Genomic DNA, 25,979 nt, shown 5'->3' with positions numbered 1-25,979 from the left:
TTTGGTTGTTGTTACTTTATCTGTATGAATGACTTTTGTTGATGCTTCAATTTCCGTCTTACCAAATCTTAGACTTACTATCGCTTTTCTATCTTTCCCGTATCCTGGTACATCAACTTGCATAGTCCCTAGTTTATTGCAACCAGTTTCGTCAATAAACATTGGATCTGGTTTTACTGTATAATGGAAGATGACTGACATCCCGTCTTGATCCGCTCGTGCAACGCGATATTCGTCTTTAAACTCCTCATCTATTCTTATTTTCTGACCAGCTTTCACATATATATTAAAAACATTTTCAACTTCAAATTCATCATCTTCGTTTTTAATTTTCCTGTGTTCGGGATGACGGTCTTTTACGTATGATTGTGTACATTCTACCCCGTATGTAAACTTGCTAACCCGTTCAGCAATAATTTGGGGGCAATGACCATATATCACAGCGCCCTTCAAAACAGCCAATCCGGCTTCATCAGGGACGATGACCTTGACACTAGGGAACTGGGTTTTTACCGTTTCCTGTAGCATCGGTGACTCAGAAAATCCGCCAACCATGACAATCGCTACACAGCCTTTTACAGAAGGTTCCCTTAACAGATTTCCAACATGTTCTATTACACTGTCAACTGGTTCCTGGAAAAATTTCTTGAAAACGGAGACGTCCACTCGCATTTTGTCTCCTGGAAAATTTAATTATAAACAGCTATGAAATGATATGGAAAAGACTATAAAAAACATTATATTTTATTATCTCTGTTCAGGGGGAATTCGGTGGAAATAACATTAACTTAGATGTGCCAAGGTGACCAACCAGTCATTTAAAGAGATTTGAGTACTCATAAGAATATATTAAATATATATATGTATGATAATCATATATTTAAACACACAACAAACAATACTTGAATAGGAACTAACTGAATAAAAACAGAGAAAACTAAAAAAGGACGCCAACGCTTTCACATGCATCAATCAAGGTATGTTATGCATTGTAGGACACCAGATATTATCATCACCATTTCAAATGTAAGAAAAAAATCTTTAAAACAATTACCTGTAATTGATATCTGATTAGCAAAGATGGTTTGTGGAATTGCTTCTTTTAATGTCTCGTCTGTGTATTGTTCAAACAATTCCATTAGAGATATAGGCATACGGATTGTAATTTTCCCTGATCTGGACGGTCCTATATCCCTCTTCTTTATCTCAAAGTCACGAAATATTTCCAGATAATCTTCCATGTGCTTTTCTTGAAACTTCTTCACAACTGGACCACCTGGACAATAAATTTCAAAGTCTGTTACATACTGTGCAATATAAATTTGTTCCCTGGTAAATTCTTTGTTTTATTTCAGCCAGAAACTGTTTCTAAATTTGAAGCTATATTCACATCATAGATGTATCAACAAACTTCTATGGCATTTGTGTGATCATATCTTTATAATATAAATGCTGGACATTGTGGTAAAATTTTAGTATTACTTTAAATATGCAATCAAATTATGGATAGTCCAAACGAACTGTGCTGAGCAGAAAGTTTTCTGCTATTAGTACTTTTTTTAGTAATATTACACATATAACAGTATTTTTGTATCGAAATAATCGGTTTAAAACTTCGACTACCTTCACTTTCATCACAAGGACCATATTGTATTACATGCGGCGTATATTTTATATACAAATTTTACGTACATGTATGAAGAACCAAATTTAAGTCGTAAGTTATTATTAAGCTAGCTGAGATATCGTCCTTCAAGATAAATAAAAGAGCATTGCTTTTTAATAACATACCGTCCTTCCAGATAATCTACAAAATACTTGTGGTACTATTTAGGTACTGTTCGTGCTTTAAATGTAACCAAGAATGGCATTTGGCGTCTTCTTGCACCAGTGTACAGTTAAACAGAAACGTCTTAAGATGACATGTAAACAGAGCATGTCTGACACTTCTCAAACCAAAAAGTCTTTGTCACCCAACAGATAATAAGAAATGATTAGAAAGTAACAATTCTTTACCAACAAGTTTGATGATAAATTGTCTGAAAGCTTCATCAACTTTTGTTCCACCCCATGCACCACCGCTCGCTTTATGTAGCTCTTTTAGTTTCGCATCTTCCATCACCTCGTGAACAGTGATGTCAACAGTGCCTCCTAAATCAAACACAAATACTTCTGTTAAGTTACTTTCAGTTTATATCATACCAATCTGCGACCAAAGGTTTCACATATCTAACCGACATTTTACATACATTACAAAATATGTGTTTATTCTCTAAACGGTCTTTCAAAAAAAGGGGAAACAAATTGTGTCAGATATACTTGTGTTGATACTCAGCCAAATAATGAAAATTGGTTAAACGCTTTATCTGATACTTGTAGCAGGTAAAGCAGTGCGTACTTCCATAACTTTATCGCTTGCATCAAAGACAATGTATTAAACCAAAGAAAGAAAACCATCAATCTATTTAGAGTTGTAATCCGGTATGACGTTCAAGACGTGATTTTGACCATTTTACCAGGATATATATTATAATATATATGTATTATAAAAGGGCCATTATAAGAATACATTAATATGTAACTCGTAAATGGCTCGCGCTCATTTTACTAGAACAAATCACATTCGGATCTAAAAAATCCACTTGTGTCAAATACGAGTTTTAAATCAAGGTTCTTTTAAAGTAACATTTTCCTTCAATTTAACAGTCAAATTTCTGGAGCACCCTTGACCATAAGATATCTATGATATATTACTTACCACCGGCATCTAAGACAAGATATTTCGTTCCAGCTTTAAACTTGGCAAGAGAGAATTTTGCTTTTGTATCGGTCCCCACGTGACGTTCTACCGGCAGATGTCGACAATATAAAGACGCCGCCTCTGGTTCTAAAGCTATGGTAAGATTTGCTCCTGGAATCCCAGCCTGTTATACAAAATACAGAACTCATAATTATACTCAAACTCATACTCGTACTGTAAAAAACTACATTTTATTGAATTATACAATCGCGCTTTGGTTATAAATGCATGTTTAAAGTTGCATCACATTATTTGACTTTCGCTTTATGATATCTGATGATGTCAGTGCAGATTTAAGGCGTACACATTGGTACCGTTCGTGAGACATGTTGTTTGATATAAGAGAGCTTATACGTCCCCGAGATGTGGGATCCTCAATCCAACCTCATTTGCAAGACCTAATGCCACTTGAACAACGGTATATAAATTGCAGCATGAGATATATTTATACGAATAGTATTACCCCAAATTCTTTCAGCAAACGGACAGCTTGCTCTCTTTTGGAGCATATTTTGAATTAGAAATTCTGCAAAAATGAACATCTTTAAAAAGCAACGGAAACACATAGAAAGGCAATATGCACAAAGAACACGGCAACATACTGTAACATTATACTATCAACCCCAACGATTATAAGTGTTGAATATTTTAGATACATCTGATGTACCATATACACATCATGTAAAATATGACTGCATCAATAGCCTGTTACTTGATATCAAATACAACATATGGTTGAGAGGCAAAGCAAAATAATTGTGCTCATTACTGTAACTATAGATACACGAAACACGACCAAACAACTACACTTTATAGCAAATAACGAAGAAATTATATCAACTCACAGTCTCGGCTGCTTCTCTCATAAACTGTTTGGCTGCATCGTTCCAAATGGCGGGAACAGTGAGAACCCAGTGAATGTCATTGACGTCAAGTCCTCCGTCATTCAGACGTTGTTTAGACATGGATAAGAGATCATCTTTGAGAAACCGTATGGCCAATGAGAAGACAGTTTTTGCCGGAAGTTTCTTCTCTGTAGCGTCTTCAAGCATGATGTTGCGTTGTATGCCCTTATATGGTAAACCAAAGATGTAAATGAATGTGTCAGCACTATATGCAAGATGTTGCCCGTTACAGTTAAATCAAATTGTTATGTATGCTATTGAAATATAATTTGTTAGAATGAAGTGATATGTTGAACAAGGACATTACAAACCAAAATCTAATCAGGGTTTTATTTTCATAAGAAAACGCCAACATCCCACGTACATGTGTGTAATTTAAGAAATATTAGTTGAACAATAAATAATCACTTGGCTTAAGGTTATAGTGTTAGTGTTTCGGCTGAGGATTAGAGCAGGAAATCCCGAGTTTCGTTCATGGGTTAAAGAGTGTCTTTGTCTATGCAATAATTATTTTGAGATAAAACCTTCCTGTGGTGTGCAGCTTATATTACCTTTGTAAATTTCTTAGATGATCACTTTTATGCGGGAAAGTTTTTATTTATAACAATGACAGGATACTTGAAATAGATGCAATTTCAGGGTCCTTCTTCACTTCTTCAATGCGACGGACCTTTTTGCTTTAACTTTGTTTTGAATATGAGAATATGAGTATCTTATTTTGCAGATGGCATAAACGTGGCCAAGATTCTTCGAGTATATTTGTGTACTTGGTTTAAATAAGTGAACGTAGCTATATCAAGTAACTTACGATTTTGCCAAATAACATCATCTTAAACCGTTTGAAGAAATACCAGTCTTTGTGTTCACCTTCTTCCGCTAACTCTGCATATTTGGTTTCTGCATCAAAAGCAAAAGAATGAAGAGTTTTTCCGTCTGGTTTTATTAAAACACACGTCGGTCCCTTAGAAGACACCAACTGACCTCCAGTCCACTGTTTTGCCGACACTTTAATGGGATCCGAGTCGAACTCATGTTTGAAGGAGAACGCCCAACCAGAGTATGTAGTGCCGAAGTCAATTGCTGCTACAAGGATTGAGGGCGCTGCATTCCCGCCAATTTTTGACTGTAGCATTTGCTGTGTCTGTGAGTAGAATATATATTTATTCATATTGGTGTGAAACGTAAATTATGATATCATATATAAATGATGATATTGCATCATATTAATTAATAAACCCTTACCACGCAAAGTATTTAAAATGGACTCTCCAATCTTTCAATATGGCACCATTTTAGGGAAAATTTCAAAGAATGAACTGGCTGAAAAGTGAACAGTGAGTACCATATTCAGACGGAACGAATATTCCGGCTGATCTTGGTCGGCACTGGTTGCGTTGGTAGAAACAAGTGCCGCCAGCAGGGTAAAACCGTTTTCCCACATTTTGTTGATTAATGATTAATGAAGTTATCTCCCATGTACTGACAACACTAAAATAGTTTCGTACCTATTATAATTAATTTCTTTTAGTTATATATATTGAAAAATGAAATATAATATGCTAGTATGCTAGTATCAATATACATAATTATATGAATAGAAATCATTGAATAACATTTATCATTTAACAGATTCGTTGAAAATATATTGAAATTATCTTACCATATTTCAATGTTTTACTTTCGTATCTGAAAAGAAACAATACATATATTTTTTGCAAACTATATACATGAACAACATATATGTTTTGCAAACTATATACATGTATTAAAAAAGAGGAACGATGGTGCTTATGGTGTCTGTCTTTAAGCCTATGTATCGTGAGTTAAGATGATCTTTGGGTCATGAACATACTTCCTTAAATAGAACCGGAGCCGGAGGTTATAAAGAAATTTTCTAATCTCAAACTCAGATCTCAAGTATTTCATTGGTCAGAAACCGTAACAGAGTGTGCACTGACCAATGAAAATTTTGATATCTGAGACTGATCTCAGAAACATGTTATATAACCTCGAGATCATATATAACCTCGGGGCTGAAAATTGCTTTATAACCTCAGGCCCAGGCCCCGAGGTTATCAAACCTTTTCATGAGATCACGCTTGAATATCTGCATTTTCATTGGTCAATTTACATTCTGTACCTGTTTCTGACCAATCAAATACCTGAGATTAACATATTTCTTTATTACCTCATTAGGTTCATGCCACGACCTCGAGTCTTTCTATTTTTTTAAATATGTTTGAATAAACTTTATAGATTTTAATAAGCTTTCAAAGCTTTAAGAAAAGTTTACATATACTCAGTAACTTTAAATTGTGAACTGTGATACACCTATACATGTGTTTATCATGTATATATATTACGGTATAACATGTACTTAACCAGGCTTTTATCTGAAAAGTTCATTGTACACATTGAAATACCTTACATTCTTAATACACTAAGACCATTTATAAACAAGTAAATTAAACGTAATGAAAGAAAGAATCTATGTTTAGTAAATGACGCAAAATTTATGCAGTATAACTTCTTAGTATAACCTCACATTATGTGATATACAATGTATATTGATGACTTGTATTAACTGTACATAATATAAAGAAAATATTGAAAACGAAAGTAGAAACATTTATAATATTATACATATTTAAAGCAGATGTTACGGTGGTTTTAAAATTTATTTATCGTATAACTTCTAAAAAGGTATATTTGTTTTGAAAAATACTTTACTTACCATCAATATCCACTGTTTAGCTGGGTAAAATGCATTTAGTTTCCGTATTTTTATTTCATAGAATTGAGGCAATTTACTTCCTTGTGTGGTTTTATTTCAAACGTTTCGCGATGTACACAAATAACCAGTCGATATCTACTGCTGTTAAACATTTTATTACAATAAGATTTGAACTGTGTGTATAAAATTAAATAATTGTTTAATAAATAGTTTTGTTTTCGTTTGTAAGATTATTGTTTGTTATTGGTTTTTGTAATTTTTTTTTTAAATTTTCAACACATTGAAATTTTATTGATTCTTCAAACATATACCTACCTAAATGGTGTGTGTTTATGGAGAATGTTTACAAATGTATTTTTTATCAAAAATAAGTACTTTTTATAGCAGGGGTTTGTCAACACGAGTATATATAAAAACTTGCACAAGTTATCATTTTCTAGGAAAGTGTTTTTTACAGAGAGCGTCAACTTGAATTAAATGTTAGTCTATCTGAAAAGAAAAACAATATAATAGTATTTTCATAACATAAAATAACTAGTATATAAACATGCATTGAAATTTCATTTAGTATGAATGCATTTTAACATCTTATGTTTTTTTTCCTGATATGTTTTCCAGTTAATTATACATGCAGTTTCAATGACAGTTACAACTCGATTATAACCATGAAACACCCGTAATTACTTTGCTTATCTATAAGAATGTTGCATTAAAGGATACCTATTACGTTTGACAAAACAGCCTTCTTTCTTTCAATATTTTAGTACAATGTTGATTGCGTTCTGGGGTATTCGAGCCGTGTCACACCCTATAGGGATACTTTCGAATTGAGCAGAAATAGATTTACTATTCGTAGTTGCTGCCGTATAGAGCTCACGTTTCTCACCGAGAAGTGCTGCAAAAATTGAATGAGGGAATATTTCCGGAGTAACTAAAACATTGTTTTTTGTAGGATGGAAATCCTCAATTGCTTTACACAAAGTAAAAGCGTCATTTGTTGTATAAACATAAACATGACGACAAGATATATAATTAAGGTCGAATATTCGTCAGAAACGTGTAATAATCGACGATATAAAGACAAGGGGCATACTAGTATTTTAATAAGTGGCAATGGCAGCGCATTTTAAGAGTAAGTCATATCCGTGAAAAATAATGATAAGTAGAATCCTGGACCGCTACACACTTTTCCGGCCTCAGAATATATTCCGAAAAAGTATTTTTAAACTGTTCTTTTGGTATACTGTTTGTGGCGCCGTTATATGTCGCAACACCGCTAAATGTCGCACTTGCCGCTAAATGTCGCACCATTGACGCTTAATGTCGCAACCGCCGCTAAATGTCGCAAAACAATTTGACGTTAAATGTCGCAATGTTAACGATAAATGTCGCACGAATTTTCCTTACCGTTAAATGTCGCAACACTACGTTAAATGTCGCAAGATGTAATTTTATGTTGAACTCAAGTTTTTATTGTGTTGTATCATATTAATTAAATCTGCCTACTCAATTTTGAAAGCGTGTGGATTTATTATATATGGAACTGCGCTAAAATTTAGGCGGGCGATAATACTCATCTTGTAAATTTTAATGTATATTGTTTTGCGTTCGATTTTTGGCTGATCTTATGCAAGTACCATATTGATAATTATACAATTGTCTACTATTTGTATGAAACTGACAAAATTGGCATTTTTCTGTAAATAGTTTAATAAAATTGTGTCTGTAAAATGGCACGAAAGACGGGCTGGGCTGTTGAGGTGGCAAGTCTGGCTGGCCTAGTTGACTGAGGAGGCAAATTGTCTCGCTGTCGAAGAGGAAGCCTAAATGCTGACGACCTGGAACTTAAGTGTTTGCCTACGCCCCTGTAAGCTAAACGTTGGTAGCCTAGTATCCTCGAGAGGCCGCCCTAATGCCCCTACAGCCTATCCTATCCAGCTTTGCAACCTGGAGTTGGCAATCTAACAGCTTAGAGTCGGCAGACTAGTGGCTTAAAGTTAGTGACTTATATTATAATATGGAAACAATTTAAAATACAGTAAAATCACTATGAAAGTCATGCAAAAGCACATACACTTGCATGATAATGGGAAAAAAAACGCCTTTACCTTTAGGACACAATTTTCCTAAAATCTACTAGTACCAAAGGGCTTCATAATTTAAACATTTATTAATCAATACAATAAACTTGATCATGGCAAGTAACATAATTATTGCATAAATTTTAATCAAGTTATTGCCATTTTCAGCAGTTTGAGATGAATATCGTTAACCTAAACCGGCATGTTGGATTTATTTAAGTACTGTCTATACTTGATGGCTTTCATAATTTCCACACTTACTTTATTTAGAAAAAAGTTCATGACTTTGTCATCTATTTTCCCAAGTTATATTCCCTTTTTTTCATTTAAAAATAGGACCTTGTATGGTTAACCTATTCCGGTAAGTTTGGATTTACTTAAAAAAATTATTTAATGATATTCTTCTATATTCGGTAGGGGATACCATTCATGGGCCGTGTATTTTTTATGGAAGTAAGGGGTCTCTAGTGTCAAGGGTCACTGGTGTGTGAATTTTTAATAACATTTTTGCTCATTAAGCCGTTATTTGTTAAGATTATGTATTTCATGTTTAATACAAAATGCCAAGGGATGTCTTCTTCCTTTGGGTTTAGTTGGGGTCCTGTGGGTAAAGGCCAAGTCACCAATGCCAAAAATAGATTTTAACATTTTTACAGGTGTTTTAAACATTATTCTTTTGAAAAGATGTCTTTTATTTGGTAGAACATGGAATTGAGGTCTTCTCCTTTGGATGGAGTTATGGTTCAGGTGGGTCAAGGGTCACCAGTTCTAAAATAATTTCTACACTTTTACAGCCTTTATTTATTGACAAATGTATTTCATATTTGGAAGGTAGATAACTTGCATGGTATTCTTTCTTTATAGACCTTTTTACGACGCGGTCCGTTGCTATGTAAAATCGAACCGGAAATAGAATTGTTCGCGCTGCGCAATCTGCGTAGGGCTAAAAAAAATGCTTCGCCCTACATAGAAATATAGTAGAAAAGTTCATAGACAATTCCGAGTTACGTTCAAGGTAAACGGTAAAAAAAATATATAAAATATCTTTTAACAAAATTAGTAAAAGATGACTTATATTTTTTGTGGCGAAGAATGTCATAAAGGGCATGGAAAAAGATAACTGTTTATGAACTTTATGATCACGGGACCTGACACTGAGATCATTTTTTTAAAAAGATGTGGAAATATGTATCTATAAGCAAATGAAAAGTCAACTTATTTGCTGTTGAAATAAGTTCATATAAAAACAAGAAGAAATTTTAAAACTTTGAAATCGAGATTAATTATCATTCTGAAAAAAGAAATCAGAACAGGTGATAATGCATTTTTCAATATGTTCAATATACCTGATTATATCCTTTATCCGATTTGCCTGTGATGCAAACAGAAAAAATTTAAATCACATAAAATAGATTTTAAATTTTTTTTTTTTTTCAAAAATCTTGAGAAGTTAAGATGGGTTGTTTGGAAGAGACATAACACACATTTTATTCTATTCTTCGTAATACATGTTATTTTTAATAATGCACGTCACACAATTTTTCTCTTCTAAAAATCCATAAACATTGATCGGTATATTTAAAAGTTACATAAATTACCATTTTAATAAGCGTAACTGATTAACTTTATGATGGTATTTAAACGTCCCGGTTCAACCGTTCGCGTGCCAATCTGTTTGACAAATCCAGTTATTCAAAGGAAATGTACAATGCAAATTGTGTAATATTATGTAATACAGGGATACTAAAATTGAATCAATAACACCCTGCTGTTTCAATTCAAATTACTGATGAAAAAGTCATCTAATGATACCTTAAATAAACGACATGTGTGTGACCTTTTTGACCATTGAATTATTAGTCCCGCACATTTTCGAAGACCTGTTAAAATATAAATTCACGTTTTCAGTAGGCTACTTACCGCCTTAAGTCATCCCAAAATTAATATTTTTTTGGGTGACATAACATGAAATCGCATCTATTAAAGCCTTAAAATATGACATGGACTTTAATTGACATTAATATAAATTTGTGAGTATGAAAAACTGTAGACATCGTTATTGCGTTTTGCCCTACGCAGAATGCGCATGCGCGAAATGCAACATTGGTTGCGTAAATAGTGTTTGACAAATCGTAAAATGTACTAAATCTTGTGTACTTATTTAAACTTTGACATCTGCTTACTGTGTGTGAATTTGCGTTTATTTATACTCGCCACCGGTTGCCCATATGGGCGAGTCCTCCAGAAGAGTACAAGTCATTTTAGATTTTGGAGGATAGTGCAATAACATAATATGGAAAGATGCCCCGATTCCAGAAGGTTCCCCTTCTTTAACGTGCCAAGTTGTTTTAGCACCCATACACGGGACCTCAATTTAAAGTATCATCCGAAAGACTGATCAGTAATTTTAGTTGGCCAGCCCGGGAATAGAACCAACAAGGTCGAGGTTACAAGTCTCGCGCTCTATGCGGGCTGGCTGCTTACAAAAATTCCGGTGCATATAATCGTAAAATTCGCTCATATCTTGCACCCGACTGCGGATCGAATACTACATGATCAAGGAGTACTACATGATATTTTTTTTTTCGATTTTCGTATTGACCGTGCATTTCATACTATGTTTTTCCCGTATTTGCCGTTTCTGTTAAAATAAAATATTTGCCTTGATATTCGATCAATATTTCACGTTTGAAGTGAATATTTGTGATGTTTTTTTTTTTAAATATAAAAAGGGAGATATTTTAGACAAAATACCTTTCAGGGTCATCTGTCCTTCAGAAATGCATTAGTACTTTCATATGAAATAAGTATTTTAAGTTTAAAGTGAATATGTTTGAAATTAGCCGTAACCAAAAGGTTAATCAGAGCGAAAACATCTTAGAGAAATAAGGGGAATAACTTTGCAAAATATAACTAGGATTATCTGCCTTTTGATATTGCATCATATGATTATAGTGAACAACTAAACCACGTTTAAAGTAAATTCGGTAGTTTCTGAGAAAATAAATGAAATTACTTAAACCAAATTCTGAGAGTGACAATACCATAATACCTTTAATCTGTTGTCAATCAGGGTTACAAATGAAAATGTTAAACAAGTGAAAAATACTTATCTATTGAGAATTTAGTATCAATTATCCTTTCTAGCCTAAAGATTACATTATATAGTAGCTCAAAACCTCGATATTTATGTTCATTAAAGAAACCAAGTAAGACAAAGATAATTTTTGTGTAATGGCAATTACAATTAAAATAACTATGAGAATGTTAAAAAGTAATATAATTCTACTTTAAACATGATTTTAACATGAATTTACATCTTGCGACATTTAACGGTAGTGTTGCGACATTTAACGGTAAGGGAAATTCGTGCGACATTTAACGTTAACATTGCGACATTTAACGGCAAATGATTTTGCGACATTTAGCGGCGGTTGCGACATTTAACGTCAATGGTGCGACATTTAGCGGCAAGTGCGACATTTAGCGGCGTTGCGACATATAACGGCGCCACACTGTTTATACACTGGTAGAGAGCTCTTCCGACGGCACTACGGGTCTCGAACCGGCGACCGCCAAATAAAGATTTGATGTATGGAATTAATAACCAATAGTCACAAGGAGAGAGGTCAGGGCTATAAGCGGGATGTAGCAAAACCTCAACTCTCTGCTCCTCTAAATAAGCTTGAACCAAGGATGACCGCACAGGTGCATTATGATGGAGTAATCCCCGGACCTTGGGTTCTTTGTAATGTAGTGATTAACTAGAGCAGTGAGAACATGGTCCCGGTAAAATGTCCCAGTGACACTACCCTTCTCACGTACAGCAACACGGGTCATCAATGTAAAAAAATAGAGCGCACATAACTCTTTCAACGCCACGTCGAGCAACAACTGGTCGATCGCTGCTTTCACCTACCCACATTTTGTGACTAAGTTTATTGTCGGGCTTAAAATAAAAAGCCACGTTTCATCCCATGTAACAATTTCTCTCATGGGTCTAGGGTTTTAATTTTTGAGCACAGTGAATAAGGCCGAGGCCTTTTCAACCTGTCAGAAGTTAGCAAATGCGGGATCCAACGGGCGTACAATACTTTCTATCAAGATTGAAAACACATATGACGCACTATGGCTTTGACAGTGCAGATGTCTTTTTAAGAGGTAGCGGAAATTGGCCGCCCAGGTCGAGGATAATCCTTAACATTAGTTGTACCTTCCTTAACGTGATTCAACATTGTTAGCCATGTTTGTTTTCAACTGGATTTTGCCATTTATGAAATGTGCATCATATTTACCTTTGTCTTCAGAAATTAAGCACATTCAAGGTAAATGTTCTGTTTGCTATCACTTTTTTATAGTGGTCCTTAAAACATAGACCAGGAAGTGTAATTGCAAATTGTTCATCAGTTTTCATTTCGAGCTTTGTTGTAATATGAATGTTGGCCTCCTTTCACTTTGGGCTCACTTAGTCGCTGACTGTGGCGCCGTTATATGTCGCAACGCCGCTAAATGTCGCACTTGCCGCTAAATGTCGCACAATTGACGCTAAATGTCGCAACCGCCGCTAAATGTCGCAAAACCTTTTGACGTTAAATGTCGCAATGTTAACGTTAAATGTCGCACGAATTTCCCTTACCGTTAAATGTCGCAACACTACCGTTAAATGTCGCAAGATGTAATTTTATGCTGAACTCAAGTTTTATTGTTGTATCATATTAATTAAATCTGCCTACTCAATTTGAAAGCGAGTGAATTTATTATATATGGAACTGCGCTACAATTTAGGCGGCGATAATACTCATCTTGTAAATAAATGTATATTGTTTTGCGTTTGATTTTTAGCTGATCTTATGCAAGTACATATTGATAATTATACAATTGTCTACTATTTGTATGAAACTGCAAAATTGGCATTGTTCTGTAAATAGTTAAGTACAACTGTGTCTGTAAAATGGAAGAAAAGACAGGCTGCCTGAGGTGGCAGTCTGATGGCCTAGTTGACTGAGGAGGCAAATTGTCTCGCTGTCGGAAGAGGAAGCCTAAATTGCTGACGACCTGAACCTTAAGAGTTTGCCTAACGCCCTGTAAGCCTAACGTTGGTAGCCTAGTATCCTGAGGAGGCCGCCTAACATCCTAACAGCCTATCGATTTCAGCTTTGCAACCTGAAGTTGGCAATCTAACAGCTTAGAGTTGGCAGCCTAGTAGCTTAAAGTTAGTGACTTATATTATAAATATGGAAACAATTTAAAATACAGTAAAATCACTATAAAGGTCATGCAAAAGCACATACACATGCATGATAATGGAAAAAAAACGCCTTTACCTTTAGGGCTCTTAACTTTGTAGTCTAATAGCCTAAAGCTGGCAGTCTAGGAGCCTGGCAGCCTAACATTGGTGTCATGTTATAAAAAAATGGAACGATCAAAATAATAAAACGGCAAGTTGGATTTTTCCTAAAATCTACTAGTACAAAGGGCCTCATAATTTACACATTTATTAATCAATACAATAAACTTGATCATGGCAAGTAACAGAATTATTGCATAAATTTTAATCAAGTTATTGCCTTTTTCAGCAGTTTGAGAATGAATATCGTTAACCTAAACCGGCAAGTTGGATTTATTTAAGTACTGTCTATACTTATGGCTTCATAATTTCCACACTTACTTATTTAGAAAAAGTTCATGATATTGCCATCTATTTTCCCAAGTTATATTCCTTTTTTTCACTTTGAAAATAGGACCTTGTATGGTTAACCTATTCCGGTAAGTTGGAATTATCTTAAAAATTTATTTAATGATATCTTCCATATCTGGTAGGTGGATACCATTAATGGCCGTGTATTTCTTATGGAGTAAGGGGTCTCTAGTGTCAAGGTCACTGGTGTGAATTTTTTATAACATTTTTGCTCATTAAGCCTTTATTGTTAAGATTATGTATTTCATGTTTAATACAAACATGCCAAGGGAGGTCCTCTTCCTTTTGGTTTAGTTGGGGTTCCTGTGGGTAAAGGCCAAAGTCACCAATGCCAAAATAGATTTTAACATTTTTACAGGTGTTTTAACATTATTCTTTTAAAAGATGTCTTTTATATTTGGTAGGAACATGGAATTGAGGTCTTCTCCTTTGGATGGAGTTATGGTTCAGTTGGGTGAAGGTCACCAGTTCTAAAATAGATTTCTACACTTTTACAGCCTTTATTTATTGACAAATGTATTTCATATTTGGAAGGTAAATAACTTGCATGGTATTCTTCCTTTTTATTGAGGAAGGGATCAATGGGTCATGGTCACAAATGCTAAAATAGATTTTAATTTGCAGGATGAAGTTCACACAAACAGTTTATGCTTTTATCAAATTTGCTAGTCGTATGCGTGTTTTTATTTCCATTTTAACGCCAGAAAGGCAGTGGTCATTCATATTATTGTTGCAATAAATTAAAAAGATGTTTTCTTTACACATCTGTTCCATTTTTTTGTTTTGAAAAATAAAGCTCTTAAAATTATCTTAAAATAGATACACTATTGTGCGTATGTTTGTATTTATGGTCATTTGAACTTCACTATGACGTATTCGACATGCGCATTTTAGGAAGAACATAAAAGTGGTTACAGATATCTAACCAATATCGTCGTTACATATGTACGAGTATAATTCATGTCTTGTGTTTTTCGAAAAATGTCAGATTTAATTTCATTGAAATATTTATCATGAAGCGTTACAGATTAAGATTTTCATTACAGCAAAGCGCAATGATATAAAAAGCCTAAATTCTCTGGCCAAAACGGCTAGCTGTCTTCAGCCAAATTTGTATTCTTATTATATGATAGTTACTGAGAATCCTTCTTAGTATAAAGCGACTTGGCAAGTAAAATATCACTTGCCACAATGTCAAAGCGTAAATAGTGTTTGACAAATCGTAAAATGTACTAAATCTTGTGTACTTATTTTAACTTTGACATCTGCTTACTGTGTGTGAATTTGCGTTTATTTATACTCGCCACCGGTTGCCCATATGGGCGAGTTCTCCAGAAGAGTACAAGTCATTTTAGATTTTGGAGGATAGTGCAATTACAGATATAGAAAGATGCCCCGATTCCAGAAGCTTCCCCATCTTTAACGCGCCAAGTTGTTTTAGCACCCATACACGGGACCTCGATTTAAAGTATCATCCGAAAGACTGATCAGTAATTTTAGTTGGCCAGCCCGGGAATAGAACCAACAAGGTCGAGGTTACAAGCCTCGCGCTCTATGCGGGCTGGCTGCTTACAAAAATTCCGGTGCATATAATCGTAAAATTCGCTCATATCTAGCACCCGACGGCGTATCGAATACTACATGATCAAGGAGTACTACATGATATTTTTTTCGATTTTCGTATTGACCGTGCATTTTATACTATGTTTTTCACGTATTTGCCGTTTCTGTTAAAATAAAATAAAAATGCCTTGATATTCAATCAATATTTCACGTTTGAAGTGAATATTTGTGATGTTTTTTTTTGAAAATATAAAAAGGGAGATATTTAAAAAAAAATACCTTTCAGGGTCATCTTTCCTTTAGAAATGCATTAGTACTTTCATGAATATGAAATAAGTATTTTAAGTTTAAAGTGAATATGTTTGAAATTAGCCGTAACCAAAAGGTCAATCAGAGCGAAAACATCTTAGAGAAATAAGGGGAATAACTTTGCAAAACTATATCTAGGATTATCTGCCTTTTGATATTGCATCATATGATCATAGTGAACAACTAAACCACGTTTAAAGTAAATTCGGTAGTTTCTGAGAAAATAAATGAAATTACTTAAAACAAATTCTGAGAGTGACAATACCATAATACCTTAAATCTGTTGTCAATCAGGGTTACAAATGAAAATGTTAAACAAAAGAAAAATACTTATCTATTGAGAATTTAGTATCAATTATCCTTTCTAGCCTAAAGATTACATTATATAGTAGCTCAAAACCTTGATTTTTATGTTCGTTAAAGAAACCAAGTAAGACAAAGATAATTTTTGGGTAATGCACAATTACAATTAAAATAACTATGAGAATGTAAAAAGTAATAATATTCTACTTTAAACATGATTTTAACATGAATTTACATATTGCGACATGTAACGGTAGTGTTGCGACATTTAACGGTAAGGGAAATTCGTGAGACATTTAACGTTAACATTGCGACATTTAACGGCAAATGATTTAGCGACATTTAGCGGCGGTTGCGACATTTAGCGTCAAGTGCGACATTTAGCGGCGTTGCGACATATAACGGCGCCACAATGGATCCAGACCAGCCTGCGCATCCGCGCAGTCTGATCAGGATCCATGCTGTTCGCTTACAAACCCTATAACAATTAGAGAAACTGATAGCGAACAGCATGGATCCTGATCACACTGCGCAGACTGGTCTTGATCCATGCTGGTCGCAAACGCATTATGTTGGTTTGGTCATGGCGTTGCTCAATTATGTCAAAGTATTTAATGTGATATTCTAGTAAAGTAGCACTTCACTGCACAAAGTCACTATCACCTGCATAAATGAGCGATAATAAAGGTTGACACTTGGTTGAGTGGTAACGTCCATTACTTGTTATTCATGGATCGCAGATTCGATCCCTTACTTTAGCACTATTAATTCTTATGACCTTTTGAATGAAACAATTAAATAGCGGGCAAGTAAAAGTAGTGTCGGCTCTGGAACAGGGTAATTAAAATACGGTTTCAGTGGCTTAGTGGTAATAGGGTGCTTAATTTCATATCACTGCCCCTTAACCGTATTGAGTTGATTTCCGTCAGGGTATCGATATTTTTAAATATGAGTAAACTAAACCAGCTTACTAACGAAAGGCCAGTAGGTTAGCTCGTATCTGAGGTCTTCCTCCACCAGCCAGGCTAAAATGTCATTTTATGACATGTGTAGTGTTGGTGGTGTGACTTTACAAATTCACCTACTACATGTTTAGAAATTAACTTTGTGTCATGATAGGCTTCAGTATAAAAGCAAAACAAAATTATAATTTATTTATGTTTTCTTCTAAGGTTTTGAAAATATTTCAAGTGTGCATATATATGAAACCATTCATGTAAATAACTGTGAATAAATGATATTAAAACAAAGAATAAATTAATCTGGACACGACCGTTTTATTCCAAAATATTCCCAAAATATATCATTTTTGTAGAATGTGTACATGTATGTTGTCAATGTATAGAACTTGATCTGCTCTGCTCAATATAGAGATTCTTTGTAAACAGCAAAAGTACAACACGTAAATAAAAGGCTTCTTCTTGTTTAATGTCTGTGGGAGTGACCATCGGTGTGGGAGTGGTCTTGCGCCTAGTGATCGTGGGCGGAGTGATCGTGGTCGTGGGCGTGACTGTGATCCTCATGATGGTCATGTGTCTCTGGACTCCAGCCAAACGTACAACACGACTCGTGTTTATATTCGTCATGTACCTGGAAAAATAAGTATTGTGCGTTAATGGTTATATCTATAAAGACTAAAAATTGAATTCTTCATTTTGAGATGAATTTTAAACTAGGGCAAACAAAAGTAAAAAAATAATGAACTCGGTGTAAGTTAATGCATCTCGTTTCTGCTAATGACAAAATTTTAAGGGGAAAAAAAGCAAAAAAGCAGAGCATCTGTAAATTTGGGATAATTTAAAAAAAAAAGAAAGCTCAAATTGGTCTGAAATTGTGTACAAATAAATTGATATTACATAGCCAAGATACATATACTTAAAATACATTCTTTAATATTATCTATATGCAAACTATAACATCATATAATCAAAACATTACACCAAATACGAAGCCATTTTATATGCATAATATAACCTTTATGGAGCCATGACCTTAATAAATGTATGCTAATGATCTGAAATTATAAGGTACTATTAATAAATATGATAATATATACCATTATACTTCTACCAAGAATAGAATACTCTCCGAACAATGTCAGGTGAGTTTCATTCTTCCATGCATCCATAGCACCATCTTTACCAGACTGTAGTGTCCCCAAGTCACCTACATCACTGAAAAACAACAACAACATAATAAACCTTACTGAGCTAGCGTAAATTAATTTAAATCATACCAAGTTACATGCCCTTGAATTTAAAAAATACTGCTGATTTCGAGGGCAAATAATTCACAATTAAGGAAGCAATGCATTATTATTTTCTGCGTTTCATTATGTTGACTTCCTTCCAAGTAAGTATGCCTAATTTCAGGAATTGGTAATTAGTATGTTTTTTTAAATATATTTTTCGTCTGGCCAATTTTCTTTTAAAAATGGCTTATTTTAAAGAATTTACAGTATCGGAACTGAATGAAGGCGGAACAAATGACATTCTATGAAATTTTCCACATTTATCAATAGTTAACATAAGGTTGGTAAAACTTACGTGTAAGTTATCTGCCCTTAAACCGACCTGAAATAAATAAATAAATACTCAAAACAAAATTTCAAAAACAAAAAAAAACAACAAAAAAAACCCCAGATAAATCTGTGGACCCCAATTATTTTTTCGCTTAAATTGTCTCTGTCATAATGTTTTAAGGTCATGCAAAATTTTAATTAATGTTACGCAGTTTCCACTATAAGCAGTCCTAGCTTTTAGCAAATAATTTACAACATCTATAAACAGTGGAACCTTTTCTTGTTCCGGTGTTGCCAGATTTCAGTATCTTCTTGCAAAATTTGAGATGATTGCGCTCTTGTTCATACTTCGATCACAAGAGTTATTATAATTGAAAATACATGTACTTGCTTTATCAAATATTATTTCATAAAGAATTCAAAGATTTAAGTCCTTTACACGCCAGTTTACATTGATTTATTTTGAAAACTCCTGATAAGCTAAACACGGAGGTTCACCCTGTTCCAAGCCTATGACTGTTGATAGAATCTGAATTTTTTTCACAATGCTTTTGATTTTGCCCCTCACTTCATCAAACATATCTCTCCATATATTGATATTCTGATCTGCTCAGATAGACATACATTGTCTTCTGATATACCAAACGCCAGACCGATTTTTTAAAGGCCCATTGATCCTGACCACTAACAACAACAAACAAAAAAAAAACCAAACATTTCTTTTTTCATCTTATAGGGCTATCACTTGTTTAATTCCATTATCTTATTGGTGTATTTTGATTGTATTATGTTCGAGGTAAGTAACACTAGATGTGATATAACGTCATGAAAAGAAGCAAAGCGTAAACAAAAGTGGTATTTTCACTTTCATACAAGATAATTCTTCTAAATACCAAAATGCAAACGTAGCCGAAGATGTGTCAATTATATGGCCGGGAAATTGCAACAGAACACCAAATATCAAAAGATTTAAAAAATAAAAACAATATTTTTTTTTAGGGGGAGGGGGTGCAGGTGGGGGTGTATGGGGGGCTTAATGTACAAAAACAAAAACATGTTTAGTTTACTCAACAATGACTCACTTATCGTGATAAGGATCGTAATGTCCACCGACATTTGCACAATCGCCATATTGTTGCACGTGGAACTCGAATTCGCTGTTATCATGTGCCAGTTTATTGTAAAGAAAATGGAAACTAGCTGACCGGTCGTGGTCCTAAACAGAATAAAAACAATTTATTAAGAAATAGTGTCAGATATCCCTACTTGTATTAAATGTAAACTCCTAATAGTATACTAATAGTATAAATATGAACACTATAATATTAATGTATATACATAAAAGTATTATTTAAACGTCAAATAGTATGAATGTGAACGCCTGATAGTATAAATGTAAACATCTAATAGTATACTCGTATATATGTGAACGCTTTAAAAATAAATGTAAACAACTTATTGTATAAACATTATTTCAGCCGCGTCACGACAAAACCAACATAATGGGTTTGCGACCAGCATGGATCCAGACCAGTCTGCGCATCCGCGCAGTCTGATCAGGATCCATGCTGTTCGCTTACAGACCCTATAGCTAGTAGAGAAACTGATAGCGAACAGCATGGATCCTGATCAGACTGCGCGGATGCGCAGGCTGGTCTGGATCCATGCTGGTCGCAAACCTATTATGTTGGTTTGTCGTGACACGGCTCATTTATGATTTTAGGTTATGTTTTACGCCGCACCAACACAATAGAGGTGATATTGCGAATTTTTTAGTTTTACTGAAGCAGGAAGACGTCAGGCTTTCCTTCGTGCATTTATACAGGTTCGAGCAAGCACCAGAGTAGAGCCACCGATGTTACGTAAGCTAGCTAGAGAGCCTCCACACATTGAAATAATCCAAAGTCTCTGGCGAGATTCGAACCTGCAGTGGTAAAGGACATTTGGTTTAAAATCAACAACCTTAACCTAAAACAAGTATACGCCTACTACTATGTAATGGTGAACCGCGTAGTGAGATGGTTATTGTCAGGTCCTAATAACATAAATGTAAACGCACGATAATAATAATAATAATAATAATAATAATAATAATAATATAATAATCATGATGATGATGATGATGATGATGATGATGATGATGATAATAAAGACAATAGATATATGTGTATATACCCCTTGATAGATAGTAACTGTACCGTCCGCAATTTTATCATCCATTCTGCAAAAAGCAACATGGTCGTCTGAAAAGAAGAACAAATCATCCTACCCTATCATTGTTATATATTTCTGTTTCTAATTAGCAAATGAGGGATATTGAACATGTGTGACGGTGATAAGTAAATACGAAGGACGCCTTTTTTAGCTTTTGATTTCAATCACAGAGTTTACGATTTTTATTCAGAAAATTATAATATAGATATATGATACATTAATGAATCCTTATAATAATTATTTTTACAATCGACAAAAGTTGACACACAAGCAGACATACAACCCCATTTTCAAAAGCAACCTTCGCCTAAATGAAACTCAAATCTTTCTTGGTAGTGTTTATAGAGAGCCAATGTATCAAAAGTAAACATAAAACATTTTCTAAAAACATCATAAACACGTTTATTTCAATCACTTACGATGCACGTGGCCCTCTTCGCCATGACTACCATGGCCATGGTCATTGTCTGACACGTGTACGTCAACATGCACGTGCGCGTCACCATCGTCATGATGACTATGATCGCCATCACCATGGAAATAGAAATGCACGTTGTATTCAGGACACGAGCCGTCCTCGTGAGAAGAACTACCAAACTTCTTCTCCAAAGCCTCAACTCTTGACTGAAATGCATCAATGTCAGCGCCTGAAAAAAACAAAACAACAACGTGACAATGCCGCAAAACAAGATTTTCAACAAGAGACACCACAAAAGGACCGCCGCGATATCCACTTTTAAATCGTGTGAATGTAATTATAAAATTTACTTATTGAATATGTCTGTTCTGTCGTATGTGATGTTTTGTACAAATATAAATATAAATCACATTCCTTAAACTAGTTATACACCATAAAGCCTATTGTTCTATTTTAATAACACTGGGCGTGCCCTAGAGTGCCTAAAAGCAATCTCAGGCACAAGGTCCCCTCTTCAGCTTGTTATAGTCTCAGTTTTCATTACAATATATTTCAGTTTGTTTGTTTAAAATCATTCCTTACTCTAGTTATCTACCAGTAACTATTTAAACTATGTTTTATACTTGATCCTTGGTGGACGAAAAACCATTCTATGTGAGGTCTTTATATAAAATCTACAGATTTTCAAATGTCGCATTAATATTTTGCATAAATTTTTTCTTTGTACTCCGCGACACCTAACATTTCGAAGCGTGGCTCGACAGACATTTTGATAAAATTGCTGTGTACTGTCATGTGTCTAGAAACGACTATTTTGCACTTCGATTTTGTTACCTCACATTGTATTGCGTTTTGTAACGCACAAAAACTGAAGTGAACGGTAATCCAACCTGATATGGATCACCAAAGTGTGCTTTCAATGCATACGTTGGTTTCTGGTAATACATTAAGCTAACCATACCAGGTTCGCATCGCATATAAAAAGAATACAATATAAAAATATATTAAATTGATCATAAAAATATTACAAGTGTTAATTTATCTACAAACCATCTTTGTTCTTCCCTTTCCTTTTTTTATCCTTTCCAGCCAACATATCTGTCATCAGCATGACAACAAATAGTAAAAGAACTACCAGTCGAGTGAACGCCATCATTAACAATGTTTCACAGAACCTAGCGAGAGAACAATTGAGCCGTGTCACGACAAAACCAACATAGTGGGTTTGCGACCAGCATGGATCCAGACCAGCCTGCGCATCTGCGCAGTCTGATCAGGATCCATGCTGTTCGATATCAGTTTCTCTAATTGTAATAGGGTTTGTAAGCGAACAGCATGGATCCTGATCAGACTGCGTGGATGCGCAGGCTGGTCTGGATCCATGCTGGTCGCAAACCCATTATGTTGGTTTTGTCGTGACGCGGCTCAATTATACATGTCAATTATACATAATTCATATTTGAACAGCTGAAGTCAAGTTGATTAGTCTGTACCATCATTAGCCTGCACATCGCTGTAGTCTGATCCGGCAATATACTCAATATACTGTTAATAGTTCAATTATTATATTTTTTTATATTGAAATCCATTGAAAAGTAAATGGGCTGTTCCAATTTCAAAGGTGTAAGCGCCCCATTAAAGCAAAAAGGTACCAAGCGACATTTTGGCCAAAAATGACTTTTTAACATTTTTCATTATGTTTTAATGTTACCTTTAATCTGTAGAAATATCTCTATAGTATCACGTTTATTTATAGACATATAAGGTTATGTAAAAAGGTACTATGTCAATATTTTCCCATTTAGTAATGCAAAAAGGTACCATATGCATATCAGTTTGAGCAAAAAGGTACCAAGTGTCACATAGTACCTTTTTACATTGTATGACTATATATGTTTTGAGCATTTATTTTAATGCAAAAAGGAACCATGTGTCACATGGTCCCTTTCTGCACACAAAGAATTTACGACCCTTAAGATTATTTTATATATTACATTGTTTGCTTGGTACCTTCTAGCTTTTTAATGAAAATACAATCTAGATGTTGCTAAGGACATCAAATATAACAATAAATCCCAGAGTATTGTTTCTGTTTTAAATTGAGGAAGATTAGGATGTAGTTCATTGAATGAGGATCTGTTCAGAAGGTCTATTGTGGAAAGTCCAACATGCACATGTGGAATGAGAGAAACTGTATCTCACTTCTTATTGCAATGTACCAAATGCAGAAAAAACGTCAAAGATTTCTCACTAATTTAAATTGTCCGGCTGCAGTAAATAATTTTCTTTACGGCAAAGAACATCTCTCTTCCGATGAAAACAAAACCCTCTTTCAGAATGTCCAAAAAATGTCGAAACTAGTAAAGATTTTTAAAAAAATATGTGTTATTTTGGTGTATTTTAACCAAAAAGTCATTACACCATCGAAGCGCTTTTGTTAGAATTACTATCAAACGAGTGTCAATAAACTTCAAGTTGGTCTTTCCGTACGCTCATATTTCCTTACATGTTAATCTTAATTATTAAACTCCGATATATATATTCAATCATACCTTTCCTTACATTCTTCCTTTCTTTTTAGCATTTCACCATAATTTACTTTAGATTTTCTATAGTGATAATTCAACAATATATTATTCTCTTATTCTTTGTTGTACATTCAAAGAGCTTACATCTAACCGCAACATTTTTGTATCTTTATCTTGAAAATTACTTTTACTGGAGAGGAATTGATATAAGTATTGTTTTACTTGTTTTCCAATCCAGTCTGAATGACTTTGTTGTGCAATGTTTGTAAATGTCATTTATGTACAATTTATTGAATAAATAAAGTTTAAACTAAATTGAGGAATGATAACAGTGCGAAGATTATGATAGTGTATAAATGACTTCTTCACAAAAATGTGGACGTAAAAAGAAAAGTAATTGACTGTACTCTTGCCAACAAGATACATGGGTTGTATGGAAGGAGAAGCATGACAGGGAAGCGTACATCTGCAAATAAACTAAATTATGATATAGTTAAATTGGTGAAACAGCATAAAGAGCAATTTCCTAAAATGAAATCTCATTATACAAGAAAAAATACTGAAAGAAACAATACCTATCTCATGACTATGACTTAAACATTAAAAAGATGTGGAAACTGTAAACTATTGAAAGTGAATAGAAGGAAATAAAACCTGTTAAGCAACATACATATAGGAAGGCAGTAGACACACTAGATGGCAAGATCAAGGAACAATACATTGAACATCAAAAAACAGAAAGAAAATTCTCAAGAAGAAAAGATTTAAAATAAAGTTTGAGCAAAAGGTGACACATGCGTTTATGTTGCATGTTGTAACAACCCCTTGCTCATTAGTGAGTGAGCTTTACTATTTAAGAAAACTCCTTATGAGACAAAAATGTTGCAGTCATGTATGGGATAAAACCAACTGCCAAGAGAGGCATGTGAAATAGCTTCCTGCTTAATAAAAAACCCTTTTCTACTTGCCAAACTGGTTATGTCAAATAAGTAATATATTTTTCAGATTCATACGGGGGACAAAACAGAAATTTATTCATAGCTGCGTCTCTTCTTTTATATTATCACAAGTTCCAAGTTTAAGATTGATCACAAATTTCTTGTATAGGGTCACTCGCAGATAGAGTGACAACTTGACTCTTGAAGGGGCAAAGAAAATAATTCCTGTATAATTATGTATCATTCAGTCGTGTTCTCTTATATCACTGGCCGGAAAATCACAGCCATACATTGCTGTGCCAATGAAATATAACCATGTTTTTGATTTCAAATACTTTATTAAAAACAGTGTCCAAGACTCAAAACATCCATTGACGGACAAAGAGTAAACTGGCTACAAGTGGAATGGATACAGGTACCAAAGGAAAGCCCAAAGTCAGTATTTGTACATTAGAGCTTTAATGCTGAAGATTTTATGGAAATAGAAGTTCAGAATACAGAATCTAATTTTGTTATGTAAAACCTTGCCTGGCGACCACTGTCCACAATAAACAGAATATGTCTGGTTATTTTATATGTAAAACGCACGCGGATTAATTAGTGATAATTGGAACCACCACTCAGACACGGTTTCAAGTGTTTTACCGTTTCCAACTCCAAAATTTGTCGCTAATGTTTAATTAAGAATGAATGCCTTTTAATGAAACTTATGAATTTTGCGAGCATTGCCCTCTAATGAGGAGGGAAACTTAAAAACTTCAAGACATTATATTATTTGTTTCCAATTAAGAAAGTCAAAGTTCTAAAAAAACTAGGACAAAATGGTTGTAAGGTCAATTTCTACATTAGTGCACATGAAGCAAAACAATTAAAAAATTTGTAATCAAGTTAAAATTTTATGAATAAGTTAAACTTACCAGTCATAAATATACATGTAGGATTTACTTCCATTTGTTTACAATCGGAC

The 25,979-nt window shown here is 34.2% G+C and overlaps 2 protein-coding genes across 2 annotated transcripts; both read right to left on the bottom strand.

Annotated features, from left to right (window-relative positions):
- LOC132749067 (heat shock 70 kDa protein 12A-like) lies at positions 1 to 6,538 on the bottom strand (the record flags this gene model as incomplete). Its single annotated transcript, XM_060738748.1, is given in 8 exon segments — positions 1 to 680; positions 1,055 to 1,276; positions 2,017 to 2,151; positions 2,759 to 2,924; positions 3,646 to 3,870; positions 4,514 to 4,846; positions 5,366 to 5,391; positions 6,440 to 6,538. Coding segments are annotated over 7 exon segments (1,764 nt in total), but the record flags the coding sequence as incomplete, so codon positions are not given.
- Positions 6,539 to 17,537: 10,999 nt separating this feature from the next.
- Positions 17,538 to 22,748, bottom strand: LOC132749066 (uncharacterized). Its single transcript, XM_060738747.1, has 6 exons — positions 22,597 to 22,748; positions 21,548 to 21,775; positions 21,090 to 21,157; positions 19,997 to 20,130; positions 18,450 to 18,567; positions 17,538 to 17,983 (listed from the first exon to the last, which is right to left on the bottom strand). The coding sequence occupies exons 1-6, from the start codon at positions 22,700 to 22,702 to the stop codon at positions 17,864 to 17,866; spliced, it is 774 nt and encodes a 257-aa protein (XP_060594730.1). The 5' UTR covers positions 22,703 to 22,748; the 3' UTR covers positions 17,538 to 17,863.
- Between the last annotated feature and the right edge of the window lie 3,231 nt (positions 22,749 to 25,979).

Source organism: Ruditapes philippinarum, unplaced genomic scaffold (genome assembly GCF_026571515.1).
Source record: "Ruditapes philippinarum isolate M1 unplaced genomic scaffold, ASM2657151v2 ctg9727_1_1_1_1, whole genome shotgun sequence".
In the NCBI taxonomy this organism is placed as follows: Eukaryota; Metazoa; Mollusca; class Bivalvia; order Venerida; family Veneridae; genus Ruditapes; species Ruditapes philippinarum.
This window is presented reverse-complemented; position numbering and strand designations above follow the sequence as displayed.